This window comes from Erinaceus europaeus, chromosome 13 (assembly GCF_950295315.1).
Source record: "Erinaceus europaeus chromosome 13, mEriEur2.1, whole genome shotgun sequence".
Classification (NCBI taxonomy): Eukaryota; Metazoa; Chordata; class Mammalia; order Eulipotyphla; family Erinaceidae; genus Erinaceus; species Erinaceus europaeus.
In genome coordinates this window covers 13,800,716-13,822,058 of record NC_080174.1, presented here as the reverse complement: position 1 = coordinate 13,822,058, position 21,343 = coordinate 13,800,716, and the positions used below count along the sequence as shown (strand labels likewise).

General features: G+C 45.7%; 1 protein-coding gene across 4 annotated transcripts in view; it reads left to right on the top strand.

Moving 5' to 3' along the window:
• Positions 1-10,558: 10,558 nt before the first annotated feature.
• The window catches only part of PCMT1 (protein-L-isoaspartate (D-aspartate) O-methyltransferase), a 54,700-nt gene continuing 43,915 nt past the window's right edge, over positions 10,559-21,343 (top strand). For 3 of the 4 annotated variants that reach the window (XM_060205348.1, XM_060205347.1, XM_007515907.2), the window contains exon 1: positions 10,578-10,830. In XM_060205348.1, the coding sequence (XP_060061331.1) occupies positions 10,593-10,830 (238 nt within the window). In that variant the 5' untranslated portion in view covers positions 10,578-10,592. Of the gene's footprint in view, positions 10,831-21,343 lie in introns of all 4 variants that reach the window. The other variant, XM_007515900.2, reaches the window with a different exon arrangement.

Genomic DNA, 21,343 nt, shown 5'->3' with positions numbered 1-21,343 from the left:
GGCCCCGCCCCTTCCCGCCAAACCCTGATTGGATCAGGTCTGGGGGGCCTGACGGTGGCCGCCAAGAGTCAAATCTCAGCAGCTGGATGCGCGGGCGCCACTAGCCCGGGAGAGGAAGGATGTTGGATTGCGTTTCCTCTCAACCAAAACAGAAGCCCGGACATGCTGATCCTTGTCTTGTTGGACCTGCTCCTAATTTGAAAAATGGTTATAAGACAATGCATTTGTGCAGTCATTGTGCAAGGCACAGCAAACTTAAGGGTAACGACAAAACATAATTAAAGCAAGAGAAACCAGTAGCCACACCTTAAGGATTGTTTTGAGTTTCACTGAACATAGAAAAGGTCCAAAATCCCTAAGTGCTTCTGGAAGTAGGCCCATTAATTATTCATGTTATTGTTCTTTGTCTTTTCTCCGAAAACAAATCCTTGGCTTTTAAGTTGTCAATACACGGTCAGACACTGGAGTTGAAATTTGCATTACTCTGGTTTTAGTTTTGAAGTTTATTGCTTAACTGTGTAACCTTCTGTAAATCATATATGAATATAACTAAACCTGAACTTGATGGACAGCCCAGTAATCAATGGTCTAACTCCTATGTGTGTTTAAACTTTATTCATTTATTTGAGAGGGAGAGAGAATCAGAGCATCACCCTGACACATATAGTGCTGGGGGTTATATTTGGGACCTCATGCTTGGGAGTGATTCTTGATCACTCTTCAGTTTTTTTGTTTATTTATTTATTTATTTATTGCCCTTGTTTTTATTGTAGTTATTACTGTTGTTATTATTGATGTTGTTGTTATTGATGTCGTCGTTGTTGGATAGGACAGAGAGAAATGGAGAGAGGAGGGGAAGACAGAGAGGGAGAAAGAAAGACACCTGTAGATCTGTTTCACCACCTGTGAAACGATCCCCTACAGGTGGGGCCCCGGGGGCTCGAACCGGAATCCTTGCGCCGGTCCTTGCGCTTTGTACAATGTGCGCTTAACGCGCTGCGCTACTGCCCACCTCCCTACTCTTTAGTTTTTTATTACAACTACAATGTTTTTTCATTCTGCTCTACTTTTCAGATTTTTTTTTAAATTTATTATCATTATTTATTTGTTGGATAGAGACAGCCAGAAATTAAAAGGAGGAGATAGAGACAGAGAAACACCTAAAACACTGCTTCACCACTGACTGGCGAAGCTTTCCTCCTGCGGGTGGAGACCGGAGGCTTGCACCAGGGTCCTTGCACATTCTTACACATGCGCTCAACCAGGTGTGCCATCACCTCGTCCCCAGATTTTTTTAAATTTACTTTTCCCTTTTGTTCTCTTGTTGTTTTTATTGTTGTAGTTATTGTTGTTGTCGTTGTTAGATAGGACAAAGAGAAATGGAGAGAGGAGGGGAAGACAGAGGGGGGGAGAAAGACAGACACCTGCAGACTTGCTTCACCGCCTATGAAGGGACTTCCCTACAGGTGGGGAGTTGGGGGCTCGAACCGGGGTCCTTAAGCTTTTACGCTTCATGCCATGTAAGCTTAACCCGCTGCGCTACCGCCCAACTCTCGATTTTTTTCCCTTTAATTTCTATATAAAGACAGAGAAGCAGAGAGAGGGAGTGAAAGAGACTGAATGTAGCACCTAAACTTCCTTCAGTATGCTGGGGGCTGGACTTGAACCTGGGTCACACTATCCAAGCCATTTGACTGGCTCTACTCAGAGTCATGCATTATTGAGTTCCTCCTAGTATTTTTAATTTTTTTCCCCTCCAGGGTTATTGCTGGGGCTTGGTGCCTGCACTATGAATCCCCTGCTCCTGAAGGCCATTTTTTCCCATTTTGTTGCCACTGTTGTTGTCCTGGTTGCTGTCGTTATTGCTATTGTTTCCACTGATGTTGTTGTTAGTTGCTCAATAACAAGGACAGAGAGAAATCGAGAGAGGAGGGGAAGATAGAGGAGGGAAGAGAAAAATAGACACCTGCTTCACCACTTGTGAAGCAACCCCCCTGCAGGTGGGGAGCCAGCGGCTGGAACCAGGATCCTTAAGCAGGTCCTTGCACTTTGCGCCAGCTGGGCTTAACCCACTGCGCTACAGCCCCACCCCCTTTACTTTTCTTTGCTTCCTTTTCTTTTCTTTTTTCTTTCTTTCTTTCTTTCTTTCTTTCTTTCTTTCTTTCTTTCTTTCTTTCTTTCTTTCTTTTTGCCTCCAGGGTTATCTCTGGGGCTTGGTGCTGGCATTACAAATCCATTACTCCTCCTGGCAGCCATTTTTCCCATTTTATTGAATAGGACAAAGAGACATTGAGAGAGGAGGGAGGACTTAGAAAGAGAAAGATAAGACACCTGTAGACTTGCTTCACCACTTGTGAAGTGTCCCCGCTGCAGGTAGGGGGCTCTAACCCAGACCCTTGTTCAAGTCCTTGCACTTAATACTATGTGTGCTTAACTGGGTGCACCACTGCCTACACCTTCCTCCCTGTATTTTTTCCTGATTATGCAGGCCTTTGTTGGCCTAAATAAGTATTGTAATTAATGTCTAAATCACTGGTATCACTTACAGATATGCTAGTTTGGATGGAGATCTCCAAAGACTATAAAGCCTTCATTGAGGTCCAGGTTTGAGAGGGTCCATCAGTCTTAACCCAAACGCACAAGTCCTTTTTTCCACTTTAAGGAGTTAAGAGTACCCTTCCTTCCCCCTCCAATCTACTTTACAGAGTTTCCCAATCAAAAAAGGTGAGGCTTCAGCTAATAATGACTTAGTTAATAAAAAAAAAACTGTTTTTGTTTTTTTGTGTGTGGCTGTAGAGATCAACAGATTTCCATGCCCCAGATTATTGGTTCTTTTTTTAAAATTTATTTTTATTTTATTGGCTGGAGATAAACTGAGAGGGGAAAGAGAAGTAAAGGAGATTCCTTCAGCACTGCTTCACCATTCTTGAGGCCCCCCCTCCCCCACTGTGGGAGATTAGGATCTTGAACCCTGGTCCTTGCACATGGTAATGTGTGTGCTTACCCAGGTCTGTCACCACCCAGTCCTAAAAGCAAATCTTTTTTTAAAAAAATATTTTTATATTTATTTATTTCCTTTTGTTGCCCTTGTTGTTTTATTATTGTAGTTATTATTGTTCTTATTGATGTTATTGTTGTTGTCCTTGTTGGATAGGACAGAGAGAAATGGAGAGAGGAAGGGGAAGACAGAGAGGGGGAGAGTAAGACAGACACCTGCAGACCTGCTTCACCACCTGTGAAGCGACTCCCCTGCAGGTGGGGAGCCGGGGTTCGAACCGGGATCCTTTTGCTGGTCCTTGTGCTTTGCGCCATCTGCGCTTAACCTGCTGCGCTACAGCCCGACTCCCAAAAGCAATCTTTTAAGAAAGACTCTATAATATTGATATATTCACAACAGTTGATTTAAAAAAATGAAGGCATGCTATTTTTGTTGTTTTTAAGTTATTTATTGTGAGAAAGAATGAAAGAGGAAGGAAAGAGGGAACAGAACACTGCTGGGCTTTGGCAAAAAGTGGTGCCAGGGCATTGAACCTGTGGCCTCAGGTACGAAAGTTGATGCTCTAACAGGTGAGCTATTTTCTTTCTTTCTTTTTTTTTTCTTGAATTCTGTGGTGTTCAAGGTAGTTTTTTTCTCTTTCTTTCTTATTTCTTTTTTTGTCTCCAGGGTTATTGCTGGGGCTTGGTGCCTGCACTGTGAATACACTGCTTCTGGAGGCTGTTTTTTTTCCCTTGTTGTTTATCATTGTTGTTTTTATTATCATTGTTGGATAGGACAGAGAGAAATGGAGAGAAGAGAGGAAGACAGAGAGGGGGAGAGAAAGACACCTGCAGACCTGCTTTGCCGCCTGTGAAGCCACCTCCCTGCAGGTGGGAGCCAAGGACTCGAAATGAGATCTTTACGCCAGTCCTTGCACTTTGTACCACGTGCGCCTAACCCGCTGCGCTACTGCCCAGCCCCCAGGTTGAGCTATTTTCATGACCTGCATTTTGTATTTATTAATTTATTTGGGAGGGGACAGTGTGAGAGAGAACCAAAGCATCACTCTGGTATGAGTTGCTGGGGACTGAACTTGGGAACTCATGCTTAAAGTCTAACTGTTCCCAGGATGCAGCCTGAATTTTTCATTTCATTTATAAAAATGAAACACTGACAAAACCATAGCATGAGGTACAACTCCATACAATTCCCACCACCAGAACACTAGAACTCCACAACCTATCCCCTCCCTTGATAGCTTTCTTATAGCTTTTTTTTTTTTTTTGCCTCCAGGGTTATTGCTGGGGCTCCTCGGTGCCTGCACTACAAATCCACTGCACCTGGAGAACATTTTTCCCCATTTTCTTGCCCTTGTTGTTGCACTTGTCATTGTTGTCATAGCTGTTGTTGTTGTTGGATAGGACAGAGAAATGGAGAGAGGAGGGGGAGGCTAAGAAGAGGAGAGAAAGACAGACACCTGCAGACCTGCTTTGCTTCATCACTTGTGAAGTGACCCCCTACAGGTGGGAAGCTGGGGGCTCAAACCGGGATCCTTATGCCAGTCCTTGTGCTTTGTGCCATGTGCGCTCAACCCACTTTACTACCGTCCGCCCAGTTCCCTAGCTTTCCTATTCTTTAACCCTCTGGGAGTATGGACCCAAGGTCATTGTAGCATGCAGAAGGTGGAAGGTCTGGCTTCTGTAACTGCTTCCCCGCTGAACATGGGCATTAACAGGTAGATCCATACTCCCAGCCTGCATCTCTCTTTCCCTAGTGGGGCGGGGTTATGGGGAATCAGAGCTCCAGGACACATTGGTGGGGTTGTCTGTCCAGGGAAGTCTGGTAGGCATCAAGCTAGCATCTGGAACCTTGTGGCCGTAAAGAGAGTTAACATATAAAGCCAAACAAATTATTGACTAATCATGAACCTAAAGGTTGGAGTAGTGCAGATGAAGAGTTGGGGGTGGGGGGTCCTCCATTCTGTACATAGCTAGTAGGCATATTTTAGTTATATTCTTTAAAAAAATTTAAAATATTTATTTTCCCTTTTGTTGCCTTTGTTGTTTTTTATTGTTGTTGTAGTTATTGTTGTTGTTACTGATGTCGTTGTTGTTAGATAGGACAGAGAGAAATGGAGAGAGGAGGGAAAGACAGAGAGGGGGAGAGAAAGACACCTGCAGACCTGTTTCACCGCCTGTGAAGCGACTCCCTTGCAGGTGGGGAGCCAGGGGCTCGAACCGGGATCCTTTGTGCCACGTGTGCTTAACCCGCTGAGCTACCTCCTGACTCCCATTTTAGTTATATTCTAAAGGGCCTGTGGCTATACTAGTTTTTTTTTTTTTTTTTCCCCTGAGCCTGAAATCTGATATGCAGGTGGATCCAAGTTATTGTCTGGGAAGATGATGTCATGGCTGGAGAAAAGCCTGAATTTGTTGTTCTGTTTTGCATCCTAGTCTGAGGTTTCATGGCTATGGGCTTTTTCAGATAGAAAGACAAAGATCAGCCTAGGAGATGGTTCAGTTGAGATAAGGTGCTGGGCCCTCAAGCATTAGATCCCAAATTCTTCCCCAAGCAATACTGAGTTAGAGTGATACTCTGGCACTCTTGCGAGCTCTCTCTGCCTCTCTTTTCCTTCCCCTGCTTCCTCCCCTTTCCTTCCTCCTAACTAAAAGTTACTGAGATAAGGAGTACAGAAGACAGCACAGAACCAAAATTTCCTTAAAATGCATGGGGGCTGGTCTCCAGTTTGGGTGCTCATATGGAAAAGCAGACTCACTGTTTGGGTGAGTTATTTTATCAGCTCTGTTTCCTGTTTTTAATTTGATAGCTGGGGCAATAGCACAGCGGGTTAAGCACATATGGTGCAAAGTGCAAGGACGGGCTCAAGGATCCTGGTTCCCTTTGAGCCTCTGGCTCCCCACCTGCAGGGGGTTGCTTCATGGCAGTGAAGCAGGTCTGAGGTATCTGTCTTTCTTTCCCCCTCTCTGTCTTTCCATCCTCTCTTCATTTCTTTCTGACCTATCCAGCAACAACAACAGCAATAACAACAACAATAATAACAACGATAAACAACAAGGGCAACAAAAGGGAAAAAATGGCCTCAATGAGCAGTGGCTTCCTATTGCAGGCACTGAGCCCCAGCAATAACCCTGGTGGCATAATAAATAAAGTAATTAATAAATATTATATCCATAGTCCCAGTTGACTACCTTACTCTTTAATTTGTTTTTCCTCCAGGATTATAGCTGGGGCTTCCAATCTTTGGGGGCCTCATAGTGGCACACCCAGTTGAGAGCTCATATCTTACCATGTGCAGGAACCCTAGTTCAAGCCCCTGTTCCCCACCTTTAGAGAAAAACCCATGAGTGTTGAAACAGTGCTACATCCCACCTTCTCTCAACAGATGATGGACACTAACCATTCTATTTTTTAAAATTTTATTTATTTATTTGTGACAGAGAGAAATTGAGAGGGTAGGGGAAGATAGAGAGGGAGAGACACACATATACCTGTATACCTGCTTCACCAATAGTCAAGCTATGCCCCAGCAGATGGGGACCAGGGGCTTGATCCTGAATCCTTGTGCGCTGTATAACGTGTGTGCTTAACCAGATATACCACTACCTGGCCCCTCACATAGTTCTTTCCTTTTTTTTTTTTAAATATTTATTTATTTTTGCCCTTGTTGTTTTATTGTTGTAGTCATTATTGTTGTTATTGATGCCTTCGTTGTTGGATAGGACAGAGAGAAATGGAGAGAGGAGGGGAAGACAGGGAGAGAGAAAGATAGACACCTGCAGACCTGCTTCACCGCTTGTGAAGCGACTCCCCTGCAGGTGGGGAGCCAGGGGCTTGAACCGAGACCCTTATGCCAGTCCTTGTGCTTTGTGCCACCTGCGCTTAACTGCTGCGCTACCGCCCGACTCCCCACATAGTTCTTTCTATCTCCCTTTCCCCCTCTCAATTTCTCTGTCCTATCAAATAAATTAATATTTAAAAGAATGGGGAAGGTCGTAGATTAAAAAAAATATCGGGGGCTGGGCAGTGGGTAAGCTAGTTGAGAGCATGTTACTCTGTGGAAGTACCTGGGTCCAAGCCCCCAGTTCCCACCTAAGGAGAAAGCTTCCAGAGATGTGGAGCAAGGCTCTTCCTGTCTCTCTCTCCCTCTTTCATCTTGATTTGTCTCTATCCAATATATAATACATAAAATTATATTAAAGGGCCAGGCAGTGGCACATCTGGTTAAGCACGCACATTACAGTGCACAAGGATGAAGGTTCAAGCCCCTGGTCCCCACCTGCAGGGGAATACTTCCCGGGTGGTGAAGCAGGGCTGCAGGTGTCTCTCTTTTTCCCTCTCTCTTCCTCCCCTCTCAATTTATCTATCTCTATCCAACAATAAATAAAAGGGCAACAAAAGGGAATAAATAATATATATTTAAAAAATGACTAAAATAAATAAATATACTAAAAATAAAATTATATTAAAAAGATCACAAGTGGGGCTAGGTGGTGGCTCACCTGGTTGAGCACACTTTACAGTGCACAAGGACCTAGGTTCAAGTCCCCAGTCCTCACCTGTAGGAAAGCTTTGTGCGTGGTGAAGCAGGGCTGCAGGTGTCTCTTTCTCTACCCATTTCACCCTCTCAATTTCCCTGTCTCTATCCAGTAATAAATAAAAACAATATTAAAAATTAAAAAAAATCACAAGTAACAGAAAGGGTGATAAAGAATGCAGGAGAGGAGATTCTATAGCACTGCTCCAATGCTATAAAGCTTCCCTTTTTCTTTCTTTTTAAAATTTATTTACTTATTCCCTTTTGTTGCCTTTGTTGTTTTTTACTGTTGTAGTTATTATTGTTCTTATTGATGCCGTCATTGTTTGGATAGGACAGAGAGAAATGGAGAGAGGAGGGGAAGACAGAGAGGGGGAGAGAAAGACAGACACCTGCAGACCTGCTTGACCACCTGTGAAGCGACTCCCCTGCAGGTGGAGAGCCGGGGCCTCGAACCGGGTTGCTCACAGGTGCTTGCGCTTTGTGCCATGTGCGCTTAACCCGCTGCGCTACCGCCAGACTCCCTTCTTTTTCTTTCTTTCTTTATTTCATTTGATTGTCCTTGTTGTTTTATTGTTGTTATTGATGTTGTGATTGTTGGATAGGACAAAGCGAAATGGAGAGAGGAGGGGAAGACAGAGAGGGGGAGAGAAAGACACCTGCAGACCTGCTTCACTACTTGTGAAGCGACTCCCCTGCAGGTGGGGAGCCCAGGGCTTGAACTGGAATTCTTAGGCCAGTCTTTGCACTTTGCGCCACCTGCGCTTAACCCGCTGCGCTATTGCCTGACTCCCTAAAGCTGCCCCTTTTCATGGTGTTCCCGTGCGGTGGCTCTGGGGTTCAACATAGTAGAGCTAGAGCTAGAGCTAGAGTGTGCTGCAAGGGTGAACTATCTCCTCGCCTCTTGGCTTCTTTTATTAAAAAATAGGAGGGAGTCGGGCAGTAGGGCCAGCGGCTTAAGTGTATGTGGCACGAAGCTCAAGGACAGGCATAAGGATCCCAGATTGAGCCCCGGCGCAGGGGAGTCCCTTCACAGGCAGTGAAGCAGATCTGCAGGTATCTTTCTCTCCCCATCTTTGTCTTCCCCTCCTCTCTCCATTTCTCTGTCCTGTGCAAAAACGACAACATCAATAAAACAACAAAGGCTACAAAAGGGAATAAATAAATATTTTAAAAAGTTACCATAAAAAAGGGGGGGTCGGGCGGTGGCGCAGTGGGTTAAGCACATGTGGCGCAAAGCGCAAGGACCAGCTAAGGATCCCGGTTCGAGCCCCCGGCTCCCCACCTGCAGGGAGTCGCTTCACAGGCAGTGAAGCAGGTTTGCATGTGTCTATCTTTCTCTCCCTCTCTCTGTTTTCCCCTCCTCTCTCCATCTCTCTCTGTCCTATCCAACAACGAATAACATCAACAATGGCAATAATAACAACCACAACGAGGCTACAACAAGGGCAACAAAAAGGGGGAAAAATGGCCTCCTGGAGTGGTGGGTTCATGGTGCAGGCACAGAGCCCAGCAATAACCCTGGAGGAAAAAAAAAGGAAAATGGTCTTTGGGAGCAGTGGATTGATTCATAGTGTCTGCAGGGAGCTCAAGAGACAACCCTAGAGGCAAAAAAAAAAAAAAAAAAAATTCATTCATGAGGACAGGCAGAGAGAGAAAGATGGAGAGAGAGAGAGGAAGAACACACTCTGGTACATGTGCCGCCGGAGACTTCACACTTGAAGAGTCCAATGCTTTATCCACCGCCCCACCTCCCAGACCACTTTTTTTTTTTTTTCCCTCCAGAGAGATCGCTGGGTGAGTGTGGTACTATGAATACACTGCTCCCGGAGACCATTTTTTTCATTTTATTACATAGGGTAGAGAGACATTGAGAGAGGAGGGGAGGTAAAGGGAGAAAGACACCCACTTCACTTGTGAAGCCTCCCGTTGCAGGTGGCCTGGGGAGCCAGGAAAGAACCTGCTTCCTTGCGCGGGCCCTTGTGTTTAGTAGTATGTGTGCTTAACTGGGTGTGCCACCGCCCGCCCCCCTCTTGACTTCGTTATTTTTTAGCTGAAAATTATCAGAATTTGAGAAGATGTAATGGAAAACTACTAGAGTTCCCTAAATGACAGTTTGGTTTCTGATATTTAAGTGTAGCGAGCAATGCTTTGAGTGTGGTTTTGTTTACTGTCTCAGAATCCCAGAAGCTAGGTAATTTATACTCTGGTAGGAAGTAGGCTGAATGTCACATCTGACAAAACTTGGTGAGAACTAGAACTTGAGCCTTGGTGTTGATGCAATAGCATAGATGTCTTAACATAGGTGTGTTTCCTTTTCCTGAAAAACTTCTTTGGGCTGCATGGTGCTGGATTCTGTTTTCAGTTCAGATTAGGAGTCAGCAAGCTGCATGTGGCAAATAATTTTCAGGTCCAGTTTCTCATTGTCCTGAAGAGCTGATAATAACAACAAAACCACTAGTGTGCACTCCAATGGTGGAATCTGGTTGGCTTCATTAGCTGGAAAAAAAAAGAAAGAAAAGAAAAGAAAAGAAAAGAAAAGAAAAGAAAAGAAAAGCAGTACACAGTACACTTGTCCCGGGAAAAATAACTCTTTTCTCCATAGGCTGCAGCGGGTATTTTTAAGCAACTGTATTGTTCTCAAGAGCACAGCGATGCCCTCGCTCCAATCCACCTCGCTTTGAATTTGAGCTTCGGACAAATCAGGGTCCCCAAAGCCTTTGAGAAGCAGTTTAGGTCCTGGGGGAAGCTGTGCCTTCTGCTTTTAGGAAGATCCATCTATTCAGATTCAGGCTCTTCCATATAGGAAGCTGGGAGTCTAGTCGGTCCAAATATTATTAGTCAGCTGGGTTGGGCGAGGTGGCACCGAGGAAGCCCACCGTCTAATAATCTGGGCAGCTATAGGAGCAGACCCGGGCTGGCAGCAGCGGACCCAGCGAGCGGCGACAGCACTTCGCTGAGACGCGGCGGCGGGGACACAGGAGGCCGCCCCCGCCCCCGGCCCCACCCGGCCGCGCCCGAGGCCGCGCGGCGTCACAGAGCGCATGCGTGCCGCGGGGGATGCCGGGAGCGCGCAGTGGCGGCAGCGGTGGCGACGGCAGTCTAGGCGGCGGCAGCGGCGACTCGAGCGGGGACGCGAGCCGGGCGGTGACCGTGTGGGAAGTGGTCTCGCTCTTGGGGAAGCTGCTGGGCACGGTCGCCGCACTGAAGGCGGCTCTGTACCTGCTCCGGGTGTGCCTAGCGATGGCCTGGAAATCCGGCGGCGCCAGCCACTCGGAGCTGATCCACAACCTCCGCAGTAAGTGCCACCCCCGCCGGCTGCGGGGCCGCCGGGACAGGCCGGGCCCGGAACGGGGTGGGGGTGGGGGGGCTCGGGGACCGTCCGATGCGCGCCGTGTCCCCTCCCGTGCACCCGCTGGAGGGGGTCTGCACCGGCCCAGCCGTGGCGTCCCCGGGGACCTGTCACTCATCGGCGACGTGGACGCGGAGGGGAGAGAAAGAGCCCGGGGCCGCGGCGGGCAGGGGGCGCCGCCGCCTGCTCGTCGGGGTCCTGCGGGCGGGAGGGGGGGCGTGCCCTGGGGCTTGGGGTCGGGGGGGGGGGGACGCTTTGGCCAACCAGGCCTTGCAGAGAATGGGCTGAAAGCGGAGGGGAAGGGGAGCTACCCCCTCCAGCCCCCTTCGTTATCGACCTGGTTGCACGCTTTCTCTCCGCGGCTGCTGCTGCCTCCCCCGCCCTCGGCTTTTTCCTCTGGAGGGAGATGCCACCGTCTGATACCGGCCGAGAGGAGGGAGAGGAAGATGAGGGGCATTGTCGCCGCAGATGCTGGGAGAAATTTCCGCGGCGGCTGTCCGGAGCAGACAGCTTCGTGGGGTGGGGGTGCGGGGTGCAGGGGGAAGAAAGAAAGAATCTGGGGATGCTGTCTCCCTGCCTCCCCCCTCCCAGCCCCCACCCCAGACCTGTATTTTCAGTCCCCATCCAAGGTCCTGGGTTCCAGTAACCGATGCTGTGGTTTGGTGGCTAACTTTTCCACGACTGCTCCTTGCTCTTCACAGCCTGGTATGAAAGTTTGTTGAATGCGCCTTCTTGCTACTTATTGCATTCCTTCCTCTGAGGGTAATTTTAGGGGTGGGATGAGTGCTGTGTCACTTTCTTTTTTTAAATCGAAATGCAGAGTGTCGCCGCCTGGCTAGGAGACCGGGAGGGCCGAAGTCCCTAACGTACTTCACTCGGGCCAGAAATTTATAGCGCTCTGTTTGCCATTAACTTTGCAGACAATCATGTCGTGCCACGTGTTCTTTTAAATTGTCACAAAGCCTTTGGTGTGCTTGTCGTGTCTCTTCTAATGTGACTTAAAATTTTTTTAAAAAATTATTTATTAATGAGAAAGATAGGAGGAGAGAGAAAGAACCAGACATCACTCTGGCACATGTGCTGCCGGGGATCGAACTCAGGACCTCATGCTTAAGAGCCCCCCAATTTTTTAAAAAATATTTATTATTTATTCCCTTTTGTTGCTCTTGTTGTTTTATTGTTGTAGTTATGATTGATGTCGTTGTTGTTGGGTAGGACAGAGAGAAAGGGAGAGAGGAGGGGAAGATATAGAGGGGAAGAGAAAGACAGACACCTGCAGACCTGCTTCACCGCCTGTTGAAGAGACTCCCCTGCAGGTGGGGAGCCGGGGGCTCGAACCGGGATTCTTAGCCAGCCCTTGCGCTTTGCGCCACCTGCGCTTAACCCGCTGCACTACCGCCCGATTCCCGAGAGTCCACAGCTTTATCACTGCACCACCTCCCCGACCACTCTAATGTGACTTCTAAGCCTTCCTGGAGTGTTGGGACTTAACAAAATATAATTCTGGGTCCTCTCAGACATATATTTAAGTATTCACCTCCTTTTCATAAACATCAGTGGAGTTTACATTATATGCTCAGATCAATGCTAGAAATGCCAAGATAAATACGAGAGATATAGTACTCTCTGATCTTTGGTAAGTAGTTAATAGCAGCCATTTTTTTTTTTTAGATGATAATAGAATTTGGAAAATTGTGTCCTTAGTGTTTAGTAATGATGAATGTTTGCATTTCAGAATTTTGTCAAGCATTGACAGTGTTCACTTTATGAAAGGATGTGTGATTGGGAGTGGACATTTATGCTGAGGCAGTATTTATTATTCATGGGTTAGGTTTCCAGGAATTGCACATAATGCTTATGTTGTAAATGTTTGAGTGATTTAATAAAGTGTCTTGAATGATCTGGTGCCTGCTATTATTGCAGGATTGCCATGCACACACCTGAAACATTTGGTACATGAATTGTGACTAAGTAATTTTCCACCAGTAAGTTATCTCCATGGCCACTTGGCTGAGGCCGAAATTTGTAATCAATCGGGCACTGAAAGTCTCTCCTTTTGGGGCTATTTTTGGGCCACATTTACAAATGTAAGCCAAGATCTTCTGCCAGTAGTTTTCTAGTCACCTTAATTTACTGTTGCGCTACTGTTCTAACAGCATTTAATAAGAAATATTTAACATCTGTGACTGCTGTACTGAAGATACTTAGTTTTATGTGAGGTCACTTAGCCCCTGCTAAGGCAACACTTAGAGCCGAGCAGACAGCACAGTAGTAGTGCACGTGAGAGAGCCTGGTTTGGATCCCCAGCACCACCAACACCAGATTGAACAGTTTTCTGGTTCCCCTCACGCCCCCCCCCCCATCATGCAGTTTAGGCTTAACTTTATTGATTTATTATGAAAGTAATAACCTGCTCATGTGAAAAATTTCACTTGTCATAAAATTTGAAACATTTAGAGGCCAGGTGGTGGTGCACCCAGTCGACCGCACGTGTTACCATGCTCGAGGAGCCAGGATCAAACTCCGGCTTCCCACCTGCAGGGGGGAGCTTCACAAGCAGTGAAGCAGGTCTGCAGGTGTCTGTATTCCTCTCCCCCACTCTGTCTCCCCCTCCTCTCTTGATTTCTCTCTGTCCAGTCTAACAATAACAACAACAACAACGATAAGGGCAAGAAAAATGGAAAAAATGGCTTCCAGGAGTAGTGGATTCGTAGTGCCGGCACCGAGCCCCAGCAGTAACCCTGGAGGCAAAAAGGGACACCGAGACAGGCAGAGGCACACCATAGCGCTGAAGCTTCCTTCAGTATTGGGTCTGGGCTCAAACCTGGGTTGTGCCCAGGACCAAGCAAGCACTCTATTCAAGAGAGCTCTCTTGTCAGCCCTAAGATTTATTTATTGACTGATGATACAGGGAAAGAGGAAATGTATATATAGAGAGAACCAGGACATTACTCTGACGCATTCAATGCCGGGGATCAAACTTGGGACCTCATACCTGAGAGTTCAATCCTTTATCCACCGCACCACCTCCTTGTCTGCTGTCTTCTTTTCGTACCCTTGTAATTTTTAGCCACGGGAAAAGACGGGATGTGAGTGAAGGAGCCATGCAGGATGCCTGCCTTACTGTGTGCACTGTCCCAAGTTCTAGTCCCAGCAGCACTTGGGAGTCTGCTGGCGCTATAGTGTCTTTCACCTTGTGTCCATCTCTAGCTTCATGAGAAGGCTGCTCCAGAGTGGTGAAATTGGACCTGTGCAAGGCCCTGGCTTGTTTATAAAAATGAGTAAAAGTAGAAGGTGGCAGGGAGAAATGAAGTTGGGAAGGTGATTCAGAACAGGGGTGACTAAAGCAGAGCATTTGTGGAAGGCTCATGCTTAATCAATAAACCTCAAAGGCTGTACTGGCCATTTAATGATAACAGTTCTTCATTTACTGGCTTCTCTTTGTAAAAATAATTCACTCCACTATCCTAATTCAGCAGCTGTTCGTACTTCTGCTTCCTTTGCATACTTGACTGTGTCATTTTGTGTATATAATGTTTGTTGGATTTGTTGCTCATTTCACCGGCATTTGAGCATCTTCTATTTTTTTTTATATTTATTTATTTACTTATTCCCTTTGGTTGCCCTTGTCGTCTTATTGTTGTAGTTATTATTGTTGCTATTGACATCACCATTGTTGGATAGGACAGAGAGAAATGGAGAGGAGGGGAAGACAGAGAGGGGGAGAGAAAGAGAGACACCTGCAGACCCGTTTCACCACCTGTGAAGCGACTCCCCTGCAAGTGGGGAGCCAGGGGCTCGAACTGGGATCCTTAAGCTGATCCTTAAGCTGGTCCTTGCGCTTCGAGCCACCTGCGTTTAACCCCTCTGCGCTACCGCCTGACTCCCTGATCATCTTTTATTTTTAAAAGATAATATTTTATTTATTGGATAGTGAAAGAGAAACTGATAGGGAAGAGATAGAAAGAGAGAGAAAAGAGAGATACCTGTAACACTGACTCATCACTTGTGAAGTTTTCCCCCTGCAGGTGGGGACCAGGGGCTTGAACCCAGGTCCTTGTTCACTGTAACATGTATGTATGCTCAACCAAGTGTGCCGTCCCCTGGTCCCCTTGACTATCTTCAGTGAACTTTCACCAAATAAAGCAGCGAGTATGTTGCATGTTAAGTGATAAAGCAGAGAAAGAGGCTAGGGAGTATGGGCCAGTAGGCATGCAATTATAGGGGAGAAATTTTGACAGACGTCATTTGAGTAAAGATTGGGTGGAGGGGAACTTTAAGCCCTGCATATAGAATTGGGGAGTGGGCATTCCAGGCAGGGGAAATGGCAAGCCCTTTGTATTTGGGCTGGGCAGGGAGAGAGGAGCAAGGCTATGACACTGCGGTAGGTCTGGGCAACTGAAATCATTTGCCGTTTTCTTGAGTTGGAAGTAATAGGCGAGCACATACCATGGATTTGGCAGGGGAGCAGTAGATGTGGGAGACTGGAGTTGATTTTGGAAGAAAGTCAAGTTTGAGATGCTAGTAAGGCCCCTGTTGACATGTAATCTTGTAAATCAATATTAAATCACTAATAAAATTTAAAAAATTAGACTGGGTGGTGGCACACTTGGTTGAGTGCACATGTTACAATGTGCAAGGACCTGGGTTCGAGCTTCTGGTACCCACCTGCAGGGGGAAAGCTTCACAAGTGGTGAAGCAGGGCTGCAGGTGTCTCTCTGTCTCTCTCCCTCTCTGTCTCCCCTTCCCCTCTTGATTTCTGGCTGTCTCTATCCAATAAAGATAATTAAAAAAATAAAATAAAAATTAAAAAAAGATGCTAGTAAGACATTACATTAGAGATCTTTAATAGCACTTTGAATAGGTGAGAATTATGGCCCGTTGTCGCTTTTGTATCCTTAAATTATTTATTTCTGCAAATAATTGAAGTTGTTGTCTTAATCATTGTAGTCTTTCAGTTTTGTTCTTTTTTTTTTTTTGCCTCCAGGGTTATCATTGGGGTTCGGTGCCAGCACTACAAATCCGTTGCTCAGATCTGTGGCCGTTTTTTCATTTTATTGGATAAGACAGAGAGAAATTGAGAGGAGAGAGGAAGATAGAGAGGGGGTAGAGAAAGAGAGACACCTGCAGACCTGCCTCACCACTTGTGAAGTGTCCCCCCTGCAGGTGGGGGGTGAGGGCTTGAACAAGGATCTTTGCGTGAGGGCTTGAACAAGGATCTTTGCGTGGGTCCTTGTGCTTGTACTATGTGTGCTTAAACCACCACCCACTCACTTTCCTTTTTTTGTTGTTACTTAGGCTTCACCTCTTTAGTCTGACTTTTTTGTGTGTATGTGTGTAGAAAGACACACACGCACAGATACCGCAGCACCAAGTCTGTCAATATGGTGGAGGTTGGATTTGAATCTGGATCATACCCATGGCAAAGCAGGTGTGGGATCCAAGTGAGTTATTTGGATGGCCAAGCATTTCAGTTCTTAGCCACTGTTGCCTGACTGTAGTGGAAAAGAAGAGTGTTCCATTAGTTTCATCATGTCCTTCTTGGGCTAATAAAAAAAGAGGCTCTAGTGCTGTGGTCAGTTGTTCTCTCTCCCTGCCTCTATCCAAAAGGAAGTATAATAGCAATAAATAAATAATGCCAACGCTGAATGCATTATGAATTTAGAAAGCACAATCAAACATTAAATATATTCGGTGATTTGGTGGGACTGAGAAACTCTCAGAGATCAGTGGTATTTATTTATCATCATCAAAATCATTGACCAAAGCACTGCTCAGGTCAGACTGATGGTGGTGCTGAGGATTGGACCTGGAACCCAGGAGACTCGGGCATAAAAGTTTTTAGCATAGCTACTTAAACTTTTTTTTTTTTTAATTTCCTTTTTGTTGCCCTTGTTTTATTGTTATCATTGTTGTTGGATAGGACAGAAAGAAATGGAGAGAGGAGGGCAAGACAGAGAGGGGGAGAGAAAGATAGACACCTGCTTCACCGCTTGTGAACTTTTTAAAAAATATTTTGTCTTTATTTTATTTATTTACTGGGTAGTAACAGAGAGAAATTGAGAGGGGGGAGGGAGATTGAGAGGGAGAGAGACAGAGAGACACCTGCAGTCCTGCTTCACCACTTGTGAAGGGACTCCCCTGCAGGTGGGGAGCCGGGGTTCGAATCGGGATCCTTAAGCTGGTCCTTGTGTTTTGCTCCACGTGCGCTTAACCCACTGCGCTACAGCCCGACTCCCCATCTGCAGGTGTCTATCTTTCTCTCCCTCTCTCTGTCTTCCCCTCCTCTCTCCACTTCTCTCTGTCCTATCCAACAACAATGACAAGGGCAACAACAAAAAAAAATATGGGCAAAGTGGCCTCCAGGAGCATTGGATTGGTAGTGCAAGCAGGCACTGAGCCCCAGAGATAACCCTGGAGGCAAAAACAAACAAACAAACAAACATGGCTGACGGGTGTGGTGGATTTGTAATGCTGGCACCGAGGCCCAGCAATAACCCTGGTAGCAATAAATAAAAAAAAAAAAAAGAAAAAGAAAAAAGAAGGAAAAGAAACGAAGAACAAAAGAAGCACCATTTAGTAGAGGGTGAAACTAGGACAGGTGAGAGGCAGATTTTGGCTCGTTACAAGGAAGCATTCACAAAGCTATCCTACAATCAGAGTTGGCTTTGAAAATTGTGTTTTTTAATCACTGGATATGGTGAAGCAAAGAATAGTTGATCGGGGAAGCAATTACAGAAGCCAGACCTTCCACCTTCTGCAACCCACAGTGGCCTTGGGTCTAGACTCCCAGAGGGATAGAGAACAGGGAAGTTATCAGGGGAGGGGATGGGATCTAGAGATCTGGTGGTGGGAATTGTGTGGAGTTGTACCCCTCTTACCCTATGGTTTTGTTACTTTATCCTTTTTTAAATAATAATAAAGAATAGTTGACCATTTCATTGTAAGGGATATTGTGGAAAAGATCATCATCAGCTTTGAATAAATACTAGATTTCTAAGATCCTTCCAGGTCCCCATTTTAATTGCATCAGGAGTTGTGAGAAATCACCTGTATGTGTATGTTTTGCCATAGAAATTAACATAGAAATTAGAACCTTCCATGACTTCTCAGTTTGTCAAACATAAGAGTTCACCAAACACTCTCCTGTAGGAAACAGCATCAAAATAAGTAGCTGACTTTCTGTATTTATTATGAGTACCAACAGTATAGTGAGTAATTTCTTTTTTTTTGCTGTTTTTTTAAATTAATTTATTTTTTCCCTTTTGTTGCCCTTGTTTATCATTGTTGTTGTTATTGTCATTGCTGTCGTTGTTGTTAGATAGTACAGAGAGAAATGGAGAGAGGGGAGGAAGACAGGGGGGAGAGAAAGAGAGACACCTGCAGACCTGTTTTACCGCCTGTGAAGCGACTCCCCTGCAGGTGGGGAGCTGGGGGCTTGAACCGGGATCCTTACGTGGGTCCTTGTGCTTCACGCCATGTGCGCTTAACCCGCTGTGCTACTACCCGACGCCCCATTTCAGACTTTCTGTACTGAACGTGTCTGTAGCTCTTATGTGTACTTTTAATCAGGAAGTAAAAGTGACCATGTTGTTCACTTACTGTTTTTCCTGGTATTTTAGTAATTGAGAAGACATGCATTTGAAATGCCTTGGAGGTGACTCTGGATAAAGCGCTGGATTTGCAAGCATGAGGATCTGGGTTCAATGTCCGCATTTCCTGTGCCAGAGGGATATCCTGGTTCTCTCTCTCAAATTCATATAGAAAGAGAGAGAGAAGACCCATAGAATAGATGGTTAATAGCAGTTTACATACTGTAGATTAATAATAAGTTGCTCTTTTTATTTTTAATTATTATAATTACTTTATTCATTGAATAGAGACAATTTGAGAAGGGAGGAGGGAGATTGAGATGGTTAGAGAGAGTGTGCATGTGAGCATGAGAAAGAGAGACACAGCACTGTTTCACCATTCATCAAGCTTCCGTCCTGCAGGCGGGGGGCCCTGGACTTGAACCTGGATCCTTGTGCATTGTAACATGTTTGCTTTACCAAGTGAGCCACCCGTCGCCTGGCCCTTCTTTCTTCTCCCTCCCTCCCTTCTTCTCTTTGTTTCTTTCCCTTTCTCCTACTCTCCTTTCACCCTTCCCTTTCCTTCCTTCCTTCCTTCCTTTTTTTTTTTTTTAAATTTATTCCCTTTTGGTGCCCTTGTTGTAGTTATTATTATTGTTATTGATATCATTGTTGATGTTGTTGTTGGATAGGACAGAGAGAAATGGATGGAGGAGGGGAAGACAGAGAGGGGGAGAGAAAGACAGACACCTGCAGACCTGCTTCACCGCCTGTGAAGCGACTCCCCTGCAGGTGGGGAGCCGGGGGCTAGAACTGGGATCCTTCTGCTGGTCCTTGCGCTTTGTGCCACGTGCACTTAACTCGCTGTGCTACTGCCCGACTCCCTCCTTCCTTCCTTCCTTCCTTCCTTCCTTCCTTCCTTTCTTCTCTTTCTTTCTTCCTTCCTTTCTTCTCTTTCTTTCTTCTCTTCCTTTCTTCTCTTTCCTTCCTTCCTTCCTTTCTTCTCTTTCTTTCTATCTGGTCTTTACATTTCCTTAGTTCCTGGTGGACCCCGGTGCACACTCTACTAAGTAAGCTATCTTCCGGTCCCTCTTTCTCTATGAGATTTTTCTTTTTCATTTTCCCAGACCAGAAATCAGAAATCAACGAAATCATTATTTTTTTTTTTCAGTCATCCAGTTAACTCTGATTCTGAAAAATGCCTAGTCATCCCCTTCATTGTGCTTTTATTAGTAATTTAACAGTTATTTACAAAATTATTAGATTTTAGAGTCATAATTTCACATGCCTACAGGGTATATGTAAACCACTGCTCTCTTTGTCTTTTCTGGTATAAAAGAGAAAAGGAGAGAAAAGAAGAGACAAACTAGGACGTTGGCCTGTGGCAGTGCAGGCATTGCACCTGCCCCTTCCGAGCCTCAGGCGTGAAAGCCTTTCTGTAGAACCCTTATGCTCTCCCCACAGCCCAGCTTTCTTAGTGTCCCCAGTTCTGTTGCCAGCTTTCTGCACAGCTCGCTGTATCTAGTGTAAACACTTGCTGAGCTTTCGAGTCTCTCTGGGATCTTAGACAGCCCTCCTACCCTGCTCTAACTCCAGTCCCCATCTTCAGACTGAGTTCCCTTCTCCTCCTCATGTGTAACGTGCTTTGGAATACTTGCTTTAGGATACTGCTGCAGCAAAGACCGATATAACAACGGCTTCACCAAAGTAAAAGTTACTGTTTCCTCAGAGTCCAAGAATAAATTCAGACCTAATATAGTGGCTCTGGGGAGTGGGTCACCTGGGCTCTTCGACTTTTTTTTCTTTTTCTTTTTTGGCTCCACTGTCATCTGTGAGCTTGTTCTGCTATCATTTCTCTATTCCACCCAGTGCAGAGAAATACGGCGAAAGAGGAAAACCCCATTCCTTTTTATTTTTTTCCCCCTCTAGGGTTATTGCTGGGGCTTGGTGCCTGCCTGCACCACAAATCCACTGCTCCTGGAGGTCATTCTTTTGCATTTTGTTGCCCTTGCTTTTTTATCTTTGTTGTGGTTATTATTGTTGTTACTGATGTTGTTGTTGTTGGCTAGGACAGAGAAATGGAGAGAGGAGGGGATGACAGAGGGGGAGAGAAAGATAAGACACCTGCAGACCTGCTTCACTGCTTGTGAAGCGACCCCCCTGTAGGTGGGGAGCCTTGTGAAGCGACCCCCCCCTGCAGGTGGGGAGGCGGGGGCTTGAACATCAAGGATCCTTGTGCCAGTCCTTGTGCTTTGCACCATGTGTGCTTAACCCGCTGCACTACTGCCCGACCCCCAGCCCCATTCCTTTTAATATGTTTGTGTATGTCATTTCTGCAAAAGTTGTATTGACAGAAACTTAATTGTTAGGCTACATCTAACTACGGAGAGGGATGAGCACACACTTCAAACTCTCGGCCCCCATTTGTAGAGGGGAAACTCCATAAGTGGTGGGGCGAGGCTTTAGGTGTCTCTGCTTCTCTGTATCTCGCCCCCCTCCCCCCTTGTCTTACCCTCAGTCAAAAGAAGAAGATGGCCTCTGGGGAATCTGAACTTGTACAGATCCTAAGCTCCAGAGATAACCCTAGTGGCAAAAAATAAAATAAAATCAGTCTGTATGTGTATATATATATATATATATATATATATATATATATATATATATCTCGTTTTATCAAGACTTTTGGTTCCTTTTTTTTTTTTTTTTTTGCTTCCAGCGTTATTGCTGGGGCTCGGTGCCTGCACTATGAATCCACTGCTCCTGGAGGCTATTTTTTCTACTTTTGTTGCTCTTTTTTTTTTTTTTTAATCATTGCTGTGGTTATTATTATTGTTTTTATTGCTGTCATTATTGGATAGGACAGAGAGAAATCTAGAGAGGCGGGAAGA